At 43.3% G+C, this 14,994-nt stretch overlaps 1 protein-coding gene across 1 annotated transcript in view; it reads right to left on the bottom strand.

Annotated features, from left to right (window-relative positions):
* The window catches only part of KTN1 (kinectin 1), a 116,069-nt gene that overhangs the window by 56,946 nt on the left and 44,129 nt on the right, over positions 1-14,994 (bottom strand). Inside the window, exons 6-10 of the mRNA XM_018562132.1 lie at positions 11,175-11,288; positions 7,118-7,258; positions 2,958-3,064; positions 2,039-2,171; positions 161-248 (exon numbers count right to left, since the gene is read on the bottom strand). Coding sequence (XP_018417634.1) covers positions 161-248; positions 2,039-2,171; positions 2,958-3,064; positions 7,118-7,258; positions 11,175-11,288 — 583 coding nt within the window. The remainder of the gene's footprint in view (positions 1-160; positions 249-2,038; positions 2,172-2,957; positions 3,065-7,117; positions 7,259-11,174; positions 11,289-14,994) is intronic.

Raw genomic sequence — 14,994 nt, 5'->3', positions numbered from 1 at the left:
GGCATGTGCTGTAAAAGGTGTCAGTGGGCCAGATTATTAAAAAAACAAATAAGCAGCCTAGTGTCAGTGTTCAGCTTTAAATACAGCAAACAAATCTAGAAAGTGCACAACTGTGTTTTAGGACCGCCAATGTGCTCTATAAAAGTAAAACTATAATTACCTTGCTGCGCCTTTTCTGCTTCAGATGCTCGTTTCCGCAGGTACGATTCAACTTCTTCCCATCTCCTTTCTGCATCTTGTATCTGGGCCTAGCATTTACAGCAGATCAAAAAAAGAAAAAACTGTGAGACTACGCAAGACATTTTTTTTTTTTTTTAAATGATGTGCTAACTGTAAAATCCACTAGAGTTGAGTCCACTGAGGGACACAGAAAGACTTTCACCTTCTGGTTATACCGCTGCCTACCTCAAGATTGGACACTGGCAATCAAGAAAAAAAGCCGTAGGCCTTGTTCACACCAAGCGCGTTCCAGGTGCAGAGCAGTTACAGACCGGATCAAAACTGCGTTCAATGTATTTCAATGGTATTTTGGGCTCTAGTTCACATCACAGCGTTCAGTTCCAGAGCATGTAAAAAAACTGCAGCAAGCACTATTTTACCTGCTCTGGAACACATGCAAACGCCCTGGAACACACTAAAAGCCCATCCTAAACTAAGAAGAAATGTTTTTTTTAATTTTAACCAAAAACGGCCCGGAACACATAAAAAACGCGGCAAAAGAGCGCCACAACCCACTGCACTGCGTGTGCAGAAACTCATGCAGGTCTGGTCTGCATTTGGTGTGAACAAGACCTAAGATAGCTCATGATATTTTCTACTACCAGCATGCTTCAGTTTAGTAGTAAATCACTACCAAAAGCATGATCATAAACAGGTGGGATGTCCTTCAATGGATCAAGAAAATAAATAAATAAATCTGTCTAGGACTGGACTGACTTGTTCCAGCACAACATAATATTGGGTTGTAGGGATGTGGAGTGAAACTGGGCAAAAGAGACTACATTGAAGGAGGTTATAAATCGGACTCACAAACAAAATGATGGAGACCAAAAGAAAAGCACAGGAACCGCTAGTGCACTGGAAAGATGGGGACATGTAGGTACACACCCTTGATTTCCACAGAAGCCAAAAGGTCTCCTTGGTGAAGTGAGGCAATAACAAACCTGGTGGACTTGATGAGGAATTTCTGAGCACAAATAAAGACATTCAGTGCACTGGGAAAGTCTTTGCAGTCTTAGGGCTCTAATGTTCCAAAGACTGAGAATAGCACTAGCAGAATCAACAGGCTCATCCACTGGTTTTAGAGTGATGTGTACCACAATAAATGCAAAAACAGTCTCTTCATTTGCAAGTATAAGCAAAAAAGACTGACTCATGGGAGGCAATCTCAGCCAGTAAGGACTAGAGCAGGGGTGGGCAAACTCCGGCCCTCCAGCTGCTGTGGAACTACAAATCCCATGAGGCATTGCAAGATTCTCACAGGCATGTCTCCCAGTGACCGATGCATCATGGTATTTGTAGTTTCTCCATAGATGGAGGGCCGCAGTTTGCCCACCCCTGGACTAGAGTCACCCAGAATAAGTCTCAGCAGCCGATGGCTCGAGGCCACGTGCAGATCAGTTACAGAATCTGCAGGGCAAAGTACAGGAGCATGCCTGTACCCTCTGATTATAGTCAGGAAATAAGGTGATTTGAGCCAAAAAGACACGCGTGTTTGTAGTGAAGATCAAGCAGAGAGGTCAGAAAAGCCAGCCACACCCGACAGAGCTAGGGACGACTTTGAAATTGGAAAAGGCTCTAGAATCAGAGGGCCACATGATTCCAGGCTGCAGACAGACATCGTGGGCTGGCCTACATTGTGTTTGCCAACATCCAATTCTCCTGTACACAGCAGTATAACCAGAGAAAGAAATGTATTTCAGCTGGAGTTGGGCTTTTAACAATACACCCAAGTATTAAAATGTGCACACTCACTATTCTACGATATATTCTGTCAAGGAAGTACTGAAGACGTCACGTGAACTGGACATTTTCTCACCTTCAACCCAGCCACCGCCTGCTCTTGATTCTTCTTCTGCAGTTCCTCCTGAGCCAAACTGCTGTTCTTATCATTCAATTCCTTCACGAGCCTGGCATAATCCTGACGCAACTTAATAAGCTCATTTGACTGCCTTGGGGAAAAAAAGAAACAGGACTCCTCAGTATTATATTGTATATCTAAAGATCTAATGCCATAAAAGCCATGCTATCAAAACAGAACTATATTAAAGACTGAGCACTGAACTGCATGCACAATGAGCAAACGCCCTTAAAACATTCACAAAAACACAGCAAACGCGCGTTGAAGCGTTTCCTATTGAGTCTATGGGGCCAAAAACAAGCTGTGATAGGCCAAAAAAAAAGCTCATGTACTTTTTCCAGCCACAGGCGCTTTGCTTATTGCGACAAAGCGCTCAGATGCGGACAGGGCCATAGTAACGAATGGGATTTTTTTTGCGTTTTTTTAGGGAAGAAAAAGCCTAGTGTGAAGCAGGCCTTAGATTGTAGCATGATGCTAGATACTAATGTGGTGGTAGATGGTAGCATTTGTTGCTGGGCCTAGATTGACTGCACTCAGTAGAATAGTAAAATTTGACTGTCCGACAATGAACAATCTCCCTTTCTCTTTTTTCCTGATATATTGTGGATTATAGAAATTAAGAAAAAAAACGTGAATTTCAGGTAATTGGGTAGCAGTTAAAACAGGCATTTAATGACTTTGTAATGCATTTATAGCTGGACTAAAGAACGGCTTAATTTGTGTCAGGTGTTCTGCATTAATTGTGATGAAGTGCTCTGCTGCTCTTAATTTAATAGTCTTTTAATTCTAACATCTGCAAATGATGTAATTTAAACCTACAAAGGCTCTAGAGTGTGCTCTGCCATAACAGATGGCTTGCCTGCAGAAGTATACATACTTGCTTTCCATCTGATTGGTGGCTGAGCTCACTGCATCCCGTAGGATACCATTTTCCTGCTTCAAGTGGGCAAGCTGATTCTCCAACTGCTCCCGCACCTGCTGGAACTACGCATGGGGGAAAAAAAAAGATAGGTTAATTCCCCTTATACAAATATGTTACAGTGCACTATACCAAAATATACAAGCATCTAGTGAAAATAAGATTCTTCTTGCACAACAAAATCCACATATATGAAAACACATAAAATGCCAACCCTGACCAAAATGAAAAAATTATAATAACTTTGAACAACTTGTCAGAATAGCCTAACCTCTGCTTCGTTCGGCCGAGAAATTTCCAACTGGCTCCTTTGATCAGCTGATCGAGGGATCCCAGGCAAAAGGGTGCCGGCAGCAATACCCACGCAGTGGCTTTCGGGCACGAACTGGCCGAAATGCAAAGCGTGTATACCCGATTTAAACCTTCACTCTTAAAGAGCTATTGATGCTCCAGCTATTGGGCGTCAGATAACGTATCCCTGCCAAGTGCTGTAGTTTCCCCAGTTGGCTGCTACATCTGTAATGGATACAGTGGTGGTGCAGTAGGTGGCTGTAGTAACCACCTCGGCTGGCAGGAGCTACCGCAATCCCCAGCAAGGAACACGATATCCAACATGCCAGAAGCATCATTTAATAATTGCACAAAGCTTTTCAGAAGAGCAAAGATTTAAAGAGTCCATGCTGCCAGACAATTCATTTCAACAACAATCTTCCTATTTTACTCATTTACCTGTGAAAGCCTCCCTTTTACAGACATCCAACAGCTCTGAGACTGCTGATGGGTGCCGCCATCTTGGATGTCATGTCAGCAGCCCTAGCAGACTCAAAGCTCTCACTAAAGTGACAGTCTCTAGTATTCGCCTTCACTCCTCCCCGATACACAAAGGGTATGTAGGGAGGTAAGAGGTGTAGGGGCTGAGCCAGCACAGACATTAGACACTATCAGAAGAGGAGGAAAGAACTATGACATGCAAGGAGGGAGGGGGCTGAGCAAGGGAAATCTAGAAGATATGTTGTCCGCACACCATTCTGCAACAGAACGCCATCTTTATCCGTATTCCTTTAGCATGACATGTGAATGCAATGTTTTCGAGCCTCACAGGAACCCTTCGTCAGTCATAGTGTGACAATGGTGTGCAGACAACATTTCTTCTAGATTGTATATTGTGGTGCCATCCACCAGTTGTTCCAGCACCCGTTGGATTCTGGGGTACATCCGTACCGGGTGCGAAGGTGATATTACAAAGACACATGCAAGGGAAATTACACTGTAGGAAGTTCAAAAGGCACATTGCAAGTAATAAAAAAATAAAAATGACGGAAAGGAAACATGCTGCAAGTAAGCAATTAAGACTATTCATTTTTCTGCGATATTTCAAGCATTTTGTATAAGTTGGTGACAGGGTCTCCCTAACAAAGTGCTCACCAAGATGGCTTTGTTTTATGATTATTTTTTTCCCCCCCTCACTGAGTGGGTCAAGCTTTTGCTGCCTCCTCCTGTAAATCAGGTTCCCCCATCCTACTGTCCTGTCTATAAAAACCTGAATTCAAAATGCAGTAGCTGCTCTCTGCATTAATCATTACACAGAGCACTGCTTTAATAAATGCGTGAGAATAACTCACTACTTCCTCAGGTTGATGACAGTGCAATATAAAAGAATAGCTACAGATTTAGCAGTAAAAGCAGCAGCAGTAGTAAAAGTAACAACAACAGGGTAGGAACAATAACCTGTTAGGTTACATAGACCATCTCATTTGCCTCTTCCCATAAACATGTCATTGTGACTGGCTGTACACAGTGGTCTCTTGCTCTGAGGGAGGACAAGGTTTATTTATAACTGAGGAGCTACGCACAGGTACGCCTAAGGATGCCTCAGAGGCACCATCTGTTCTCAGATTACATTCCGTCTTGGTATTAGACGAAGCTGAGCCACAGTTGAGTCCATATCTATAAACATAACATCTGTGCTTAGGGTTATTTAAAGCAGCACTGGGATTAGATGTGTCACCAATAAGAAGCAGATGACGAGGCACTGTGCTGCAAAGTACATCAAGATGAGCACAGCATTACAGTGCATACAGGAGTCAGCACAAGGACAATCAGACATTTGAGTACGATGGAAGAACAAGAAAGAATAATGAAGGCTACAAGTCTGCTCAGTATCCCGAGGTCAACAATTCATATACGACTATTGAGTTTTCGCACATGAGTAGCTCATCTGTCAATTGTGCAATCAGTGTTAAAGGGAAAGCACTGTACAGTCTTTTAAATATTTTATGGTACACATCAGTTTGATGTAAATCATATGAATATTTCTGAATGTTTTTAAGGAGAACTATGGGGTTAAGGTTTTTCCCCATAGTTCTCCTTAGGGTAACAGGAGGACACAAACTAGCGTCCTCCCGTCCCCCTAGGCTGTAGCTCCCGGTATACTGAGACACCGCAGCTGAAGCGGATTCCGACAATTATGCCGGGATCCGCCCAGCTGCGTGATTGACAGCTGGTTCTGCCTATCTAGAGGCAGAGCCAGTTGTACCCGCCCCCTCCCCCAGTCAGCGCTATCGGAGCGGGGAGGGGGGAATCCAGCCCCTCCCCTGTCATGGCAGAGAGCCGTGACAGGATCGAGAGGTGAGCGAACCCGGTATGTGTTCGCTCACCTCCCGATCTACTGAGCCGACCTGTGACAGTCTCATTGTCACAGGTCGGCTAGAACTAGGAGGTGAGTGAAAAGCACTCACCTCATAGTTCTCCTTTAAAACCCTTGTTTCTAGGTCTTGTTTACAATTGTAGGTGTGCACCGGGACAGCCATATTTGCCCATTACATAGGCAGGCTTGGCATGCTGCTGTGCAGAGCTACACAATGGTTTTGCATTACTTCAAATTCTCTAAGAAAAGTATCAAATTCTCTGCATCTGGGGATTCCAAAAATCATTCAAAAGGGCTAACCCCCCGCCGTTTGGTAATAGTTTGTCATATTTTGAAATGTTCAATTGCATTTTTTATTTAATCATAAAAGCCCAGAGTGCCAGAGTGGGCATCGAAGCTGCACACCTGACCAGATCTTTCAGTTGTGGAATGGGTAGAGAGATCATTAGAGATGTACACATTATGAATTGAATTGAAGTAACAAAAGGCTTTTGCACGAATACTTGAGTTACCTTGCCCATGACCATTACAGAGCTCCTTTGTCATTACTTCTGCCTCCAAAGCCGGCTGCAATACAATGCAGTTCTGGATATGGAGGAAGAGGTGACCTCCTCCATTGCAACAATGCTCGGGTCTAGCAGTCATTTGAAGGCTGGAGCACTTTCACGTCACTGAGGGAGCAATGTTACCTCTGCCCTGGTTTGCTGACACCAGTCCTTTTACTACCGGCCGCAGAGGAGCAAAGAGCGTGATGGAGTGCTGGCAAGGTGAGTATAGAGGGGTCCAAGGAAGGGGGGGGATCCTTTGAGGAAACAATGCCACTTTAACGTCCTTGGGGTGACTGTCTTTTTAAAGCGTTTTAAAAGGCTCAAAATAAAAATTTCACTCTAATGCCTGCTGTGGCAGAGCACCTTGTAGCAACCATAGCGCCTACACTTCAGTGTAGTGGAGGATAATAGGTCACTCAATGCATTGTGGGACAGGGAAGAGCATGCCTACCAGCCCAGGCACAGCCACATGGGAGGGGTTGTCTATAACTATGCTAAAAGAGCATAGATACTACTTAGGCAATTTTATGGGGTGCTGCAAGCTGCACAGTGCTCTTATCTCTACTAAGCCTTCTGGTTTATAGGCTTGCCTTTTCCCACAGCTTTCACGAAAACCCAGCAATCCGACTGCAAATATCAGCAACTCGCATAGATTAAAGCACAGGTCCAGAACAAACCTACAAGCAGCTTTCCATAATGCAGAATGTCCAGCATGATTGCTTTCTTTAAAGTGGACCTTAACACTCTTACCTTAATCTCCCTGTCTCCCTCCACCGCAATCTTTTTTTAAATGAAAACCCGGAGGTGGGTCATTGGGGGCTTGCTGGCTGAAGCCAGAAACAGGCTTTAAGCAAAGCATGAATGAGAGTGCCTGTCTACAACTTCACAGAACTACTCTAATTCTTCACTCCCTTTGCTCTTACCTTAACTTGCAGTTGCTGAGCATCCTGAAAGCCGCTGTGCAATTTGCTTTGAAAAACTCCATTTTCCTTCTCCAGCACGCCGATTCGCTCCCGAGCCTTCGCATCTACCAAACTTAACTTTTGTTTTTCAGTTACCAATTCCTAGATGAGAATATACAAAAAGTTGCAGGTTATGACATGCAAAAATTCCTGCATCACAAAGGCAAATACACTTCATAAAAGGACAAATGACAAAAATTAACATTTCGTATTTCAAATAACACAGTTGATCCTCCGAGGAATCATCTGACAAGAAGCTGCAGTACTGCACACAATCCCTTTTAAAAGTAGGAGCATGACTGATTTGATTGTTTAAAACCTCAAATAAGTTGAGTTTTTTGTTTCTGGGCTACCATCAGTAGTTCTCCGACTGACTTTAGCGCTGTCATCATGTAGAATTCCTATCAGATCGCTTATTATCAGAAATGGGAATCATTTAGAGCCCGTTCAAACCGGGCAGTTGCAGATCAGCGCGGTTACCCTGCTGATTTCAAAAGGGAGGTTTTGGGAGTTTTTAATTACATCTCAGCACTGAAACGCAATTAAAAAGGGTCAAAACCGCGCTGATCAGCATTGAAAGCTGTACGGAATGATTCAATTGAAAGCTGTACGGAAACCGCACTGATCAGTGCGGCAAAAATAGTGCAGGGAGCAGTTCGGGTGAGGGGCGGTTCGGATAGCGCTGAGCCGCGCAGTCTCATGAACAGTCTCTATATCAATGTAAGGAATCGTTCATGTCGGCGGATCCGCTTGGCCGAACTGCCCCCGGTGTTAAAGCTGCAGCTCATCAAAAACATAGATATTGCTGATTTCAGTACATATTGGAAATAAAAATGACAAAAAAAAGTTCAGTCCTGTAAAAGAAGAGGTACTACACTTGCCTCTCCAGCGGCCTGTGCTTTAAAACATCCCTGCAGAAAGTCGCTGCAGGTATTCAACCAGTTAGAGTGGTTAAATACCTGCTCCACGCCATTGTCCCTGCGCAGACTTGCACGCGTAACACAGGACAAACCATTGGGTTTGGCTGGAGAAGCAAGTATTTTTTTTCCTAGGTGACCCTAGTGTGGTAGGGTCTCTAACCCTTTCACTGCCGGGGCCATCTTTTTAAAAGAAATTTGCACACAGTAAAATGAACATATTAGGCCTGAATATTAATAAAATCTTCAAAACATTATATAGTTTCTGAAAGATACGACCCTGGAGAATAAAATGTTGGCAGCTGTGAATTTATGTCACTTAATAATTGCACTGCTGTATAGCAAATGTAAATGAAAACAGTTTAGACTTAACAGTGAATGATGGCCCTAGAATTACTGCTCTCATTACAGTGTGCACGGCAATACCTAATATGTGTGGTGCAATCCTTGTTTTCATATGTGTGCGCATGCATTTGGGGGTGCTTTTAGAATTTTTGGGGGTGTCTAGTTTATTTCACTTAAGTTTTGAATACTTTTTTTTTTCTTTTTTAACCTATTTTTATTGCCATCACAAGAGAGCTGCTATAGTGTCATTTAAGCTGGAACAAGGGGGCTGCCATAGCGGCCGGGAGTTTGCGTACTTGCCGGCATTCTTGCAGACATAATAGTGACGTCGGTGGCAGCAAAAGGGCTGGCACTTTTCTGCATCTTCCAGAGATATCTGTACTTGCCTTCAAGGGTCTACACATCTGCTGCAAATGTTTTTTTTTTTTTTTTTTACAGAGTAGGAATTTAGAACACGTAGATAGGTTGGAACACCCAAGTTTACAGGAAAATTGGGAATTATAGGAATAGGATATGTGGGAAGCCTGTCTCAGCCTTCCATGTTCCACCTATATACTGTATTAAAGGAGAATTATGAGGTGAGTGATCTTCGCTCACCCTCATAATCTGAGCCGACCTGTGACAATGAAACTGTCACAGGTCGGCTCAGTAGATCGAGAAGTGAGCGAACACATACTGCCGCTCACTTCTCAATCTATCCCTGCAGAGAGCCGTGACTGTCACTCACGGCTCCCTGCAGGGATTCCCCCCTCCCCTGTCCGATCTTCCGGCGCTGACTGGCGAAACGGACGGGGGAGGGGGCGGGCACAGCTGCCTCTGCCTCTAGATAGGCAGAGCCAGCTGTCACTCACGCAGCTGGGTGGATCCAGACAGTATTGTCAGGATCCATTCCGGCTGCGGCGTCTTAGTATATCGCGAGCAATAGCTGAGCCGAGTATACTGAGCTTTGGGTCACAGGAGAACGCTAGTTTGTGTTCTCCCGTGACCCTTAAGAGAACTATGGGGAAAAGACCTTGACCCCATAGTTCTCCTTTAAGGCATCATACTACGGCTTCTCAATAAATGTCTACAATGACTAATTGAGATGTGTTCAGGCATGATTTACTGCATTGCCCGAAACGTCTGCTTTGTAGCGGAATTTTAAACTCAATGCAAACCATGCAATCAAAAAAGCAGAACCACCCTCCTATTATTGTTTAACAGCAGCTCCAAAAAGAGATTTAGTTGCAGGAGAACATTGTAGCAAAAAATGGGGAGGAAGGCAATCTGGTCTATGATGAATATACCACAGATACGAGTTGTGTTAACAGAGTTTTATATTATGGTAAATCAAGTTTTGTGCTACATGTATAATTGTGCGGTTTATATATTACATTTGATTATTACATTTTTTTCAGAGTCTCTTTATTATGATAAAATTCCTAAAAAAAAACACATTTATTCTACAGTTACTAAAATGACTCGATCATAAAAAAAGACAGCCTTTGAAAACAACTTCGTAACGTCACGACAGAGAAGTGAAATAATTGCATCAACCCTGCCAACGGATTTCTTTATAATTAGGGAAACAGTGAACACAACAGGTGTGACTAGAACTTTCCACTGTAACCACCAAGCTGCAGACTTTCCATATGGCTCACTGCTAAAACTGAATCACTCCGGACAAACTTTTACCAGTTTAGATTAATAGTTTCGAACTTCAGCATAAACCACATATCCACTCAACCAACCAATCATTTTTAAACAAACTCTACAATTATCTAAAGGGACCCTGGAACATCCATTACATGGCGCAGCCCAGATTCCCATCAAGCCCGTGAGTCATTGTTTGAATGCTGTAAGTGATGCTGGCTCTGGGACAGGGGCACCTCGGTTAATGCTGCTATAGAAGTCCGCTGTGCTTTGAAGCAGCAACAGTTCCAAAGAGTCAGGCAATGGAAGCATGTAAACTAGATGGAAGCCTAAGTATCATTATATACATTCAAGTCCCTTAACTATTACCAAAAATGTATCTTATTTGTGCATCACTCAGCTGTAGTTCCTCCAATCGTCTCTGAATTGGTGCTGACACTGTACTTCCTTCTGGAGGGTGGCTACTATTGTTCTCCATGATCCCTGTGTGTGTTGTAAAGTAGCCACAGTTTCAAGCTCGCTCCTGTGATAGACTACAATCTCATGTTTATTTTTCTAATTTTGTATTGAGATTGTAGTCCATCACAGGAGCGAGCTTGAAACTGTGGCTACTCAACACACACAGGGACCATGGGGAACCAAAGTTGCCACCCTCCAGAAGGAAGGACGGTGTCAGCACCAATTCAGAGATGATTTGATGATCTACAGACGAGTAATACGCAGATAAGTTAAATTTTTGTTCATAGTTAAGGTACTTGAATGCATTTTTAAGATTTAACTCCTGAGTTTAGTGTCACTTTAAGCCTGTCTTTATAGAAAAAAAAATGTTGCAGGTGAAAAAGTACCTTTACATTCTTTCAGCAGCTTCAATAAGCCTGCAGATACAGCTGAATTCCAGGCTACTCTGACAGGCAAAGCGGACATGTCTGGGTAGAGTTGAAGGTTCCTGCCAAGCCCTGTTCCCTCACGTTCCTCTTGGCGCATAACTATGATTGAATGCCTCACTGGCCAAAAGGAATGTGCAGGAGGCTAATGTCTGAGAGTAGATACTTTATCCCAGTCAGAGTTCTCCAAGCCCCAAAGACACAGATAGTGTGCGCCGATCAGACAGGACACCATATTACCTGTGTGAGCTGCTTGCACTGCTCCTTGACAATTGCAGCCTCATCCCTGGCAGCAGCCAACTGCTTCTCCCTCTCTTGTATCTGCAATGCCGCAGCGGAGTTTCCCTTATTGGCCTAAAAGAAATTATTGAAAGAACAGTAAAAACCAGAGTGAAAATGTTTCACATATTATACTGTATGTAATATTATACATTCTACAGGTATTGTAAGCCATCCATTAGGACAAATGGAAGGTAACAATCTAACAAAAAGTAAGTGGCAAAACTTCACATAAATCTACAACGAACATCAAAGTGTCAGTTAGGGATGATGTATTCTAAAACGTTATCTGAAATTCTAGACATGTCAGCATGCGAAAATCACTTTCCTAAAGATGAATGCAGGGTGCGACTAGGGATGCATCGATACCAGTTTTTCGGTATTGGGTACTGATATTTTTTTTTCCCGGTACTCACTGATACCGAATACAGATACCAGAAGTAACATTAAGATGGCAAAAACGGGGGGAAAAGGAGTAACGCTAAGAAAAGAAAAAATATATATAAATATAATTATGGGCAGAGCTTCAGGGTTTCAGAAAAATGTATTCAAACAGCGCAAACCCCCTAGCATAGAAATCCCATAGTAGGAGCCCTCCAATAATTCGATATTCAAGTATAATATAAAGTGCATCCAAACATATTTATTTAAACATTGCAACACATAAAGATAAATCACCTCATTACATTTAAAACTTATTTAAAAATCGCATAGCTTCCCTGAAGTCACTCAATGTGGGACAGAAATAAACAGAAACAAACGTTTGTTGGGGGGAAACGCGTCAAGGGTTCAGCGTGTGACTAGCTTCCCTGAGGACCCAGGACTTACTACTTGTATGTTATCGCAGTATGTGATCGAGCAGGAGAGCCTCTGCTATACCGATAGTATTGAGCGAGGCCCGCTCAAGCAACACAGCGACAGCGGAGATCACCAATTTCTAATCCCTGATCAAGCACATCACTGGATACCTTGCCCGTGGAACATCGTTCACCCCCGTTCCAAGGTGCGGCCGCACTTGCAGGGGAATTGTCGGGCCACCTGTCCACAGTAGATGTGAAGTGAAACAGGTCGGGATCAAACTCAATGGAAGTTGGTGCAAGTGGTGGAAACATTTAAGCGATCAGCAGGATTACAAATGTTTTTTGAATAAAAAACCTTTACTAAGAATACCACTGGAATATCTATCATAGAAGTACGGACTCTTTCCCTTGTGGCCACAAGTGAGGAACAAGTGAGTAATCCCTATCATCATATGCTGATACATTAGTATCCACCACCTCATAACGGTGTATCCGTTCATATCAATGACTGCTGCTCTGCCCTGCGGGTATTTCAACCCTGTTTATTTGTGTCCCACATTGAGTCACTTCAGGGAAGCTATGCGATTTTTAAATAAGTTTTAAATGTAATGAGGTGATTTATCTTTATGTGTTGCAATGTTTAAATAAATATGTTTGGATGCACATTATACTTGAATATCGAATTATTGGAGGGCTCCTACTATGGGATTTCTATGCTAGGGGGTTTGCGCTGTTTGAATAGCATTAAGATGCTGGGGTAGCATGGAGCCAGGTTTCTGGCCAATCAGGAAGCCAGGGTGGGTAATGACTCGCCACCCAGCTTCCCAACTAATAAGGAAGCCGGGCCGCAAGTCATTACACGCTGCCCAGCTTCCTGGTTGGCTGGGAAGCCGACTCCATGCTCCCTTGTCACCAAGTGACGTGGAAACATGGAGTCGGCTTCCTGGACAAATCAGGAATCCGGATGGAGGGGCAGGCATTACATGCCCCCCGGCTTCCCGATTGGCCGGGAAGCCAACCCCATGGTGACGAGAGAGCATGGAGCCGGCTTCCTGATACTGGAAGTTTTGTTATTGGGAGCATTTGGGCAAGTACAAGTACTCGGTATCGCAGCATTCCTAGGTGCAACAAACACACAGCATAGATAAAGCGCATGAGACAGAGAGAGATATTGCAGCAAGACATGCAAATTGGACATCACAACAAAGTTTCCCATACAGGTAATTACACAGATTTTATGTCCCTGCTAATAAACAATGCCAATGTATATATTTACACCTTATGAAGCTTTACTTAACTTGACTGCATGGCAATGTGCATATAGTAAGTATATTACCAACACCACCACCAATATAAGAAGACTGCAACAGAGATACTGGGGATACTACAGCTGATGCAACATCCAGTCTAAAAGGTGCCCATACACCTTACGATTATCGGACCATAAATCGTATGCGATCGACTTTTCGAATAGAATAGAGTGTGAATAGAGTGCCCGAACCGACATTACTGTACAATCGTACGACTTTTGACGGTCAAGCATGTTTGAAAACTTTGCTCGATCGTACGATTGTCGTAAGGTTGCTGGCGTTTCCGTCCGTCAAAAGTCGTACGATCTACACTGCGCATGCGCAAACGAAAATACGACAAATCAATTACCACATTTCGTCCAGGTGCTTCTCGTTAATTACGGCTAAATTAATCTTGCGATCATCGGGGCAGGATGGGGCTGTCGTGCAAAAATCGTACGACTATTCGATCATCGGACGAAACCTTTCGTCCGATGTAAGGTGTATGGGCACCTTTACTCTCCTCAGGGATTAGCGTGTAATAAAACAACCATTTACTACTGTGGTTGTCAGATTATCCATGAGAATTAATTTGCATACTCAAGAATTACACACACACCTCAACAGAAACAACACGTTTTTACTAATATGTTTGCACATATTTATAGCATGCCCATAGATCTCCGATTTGGCTAAATCTGGAGTGGTGTTATATCAAAGACTTTTAATAAGGCAGCTTGCAAAACTGCCCGGAAACGTAAGAGAAAATAAAAATACGAAATACAACCAGCAACTCTTCAGCCATAAAGAAGCTCATTTGAATTTGTTCCCTTTCCTACAACTGCGAACAAAACTACAATAGGCAAATGACAATCTACAGAATCTATTGTGATATTTCCTACAGAGGCTGACACAAACCGTTCCACGATGCTGGCGTTCACCCAACCCTGAAATAAAACCCGCCCTCATTTAGGATTTCTATTAGTAGATCAGGAAATATTCACTGAGGGCTAAGAGAAATAGTTGCTTTCCTTCACAAGCGCTCAGCAGATAGTGATCGGCATGAAGATAGAAAGCTGTAAGATACCAACATGTTCTATGCTTTACACAATGCATTCCATGCTCCTCGGAGACCAGGTGCTGTGTAGAGCTTAATAAAGAAACCTACAGACTACTAATCACTGTTTACCTGCAAGACAAAAAATACTGCAACACCTATATTACAAGATTTATAATTAAAATGTGTCAAATGCTTAATGAAGCTGAACTCCAGCTTTACCTTTAGTCCTGTACACTTGTATAGGCTCCGTGCCTGTACAAACATTGCTTGCTCTGATTTAACTGCACCCTCTCACAGCTTCTCAGTGTGCACAGTTTAGAAGCTGCAGCAAGTCCGAATCATTTCCGGGGCAGGCAGCATCTAGCACAGGGGCGGGCAACTCCGGCCCTCCAGCTGTGCTTTAACTACAAACCCCAACATGCTTCTGCGAGTCATGCCTGTAACTGGCAGTCTTGCAATGCCTCATGGGCCTAGTAGTTCCATAACAGCTGGCGGGCCAGGGCTGCCCGCACCTGGTCTAGCATCATCAATTCCTTTCCTGTCCTTGGCTCACCCTTTTAAATTTCGGATTGTAGTTATTTAAGCATGACACTAAATATGCACCCAAACCTTTATTATAGAAGGATCCAAGG

This window comes from Nanorana parkeri, unplaced genomic scaffold (genome assembly GCF_000935625.1).
Source record: "Nanorana parkeri isolate BGI_ZX_2015 unplaced genomic scaffold, ASM93562v1 scaffold20, whole genome shotgun sequence".
Taxonomy (NCBI): Eukaryota; Metazoa; Chordata; class Amphibia; order Anura; family Dicroglossidae; genus Nanorana; species Nanorana parkeri.
The sequence above is the reverse complement of the archived record's forward strand: the minus strand, read 5'-3'. Positions and strand labels throughout refer to the sequence as shown.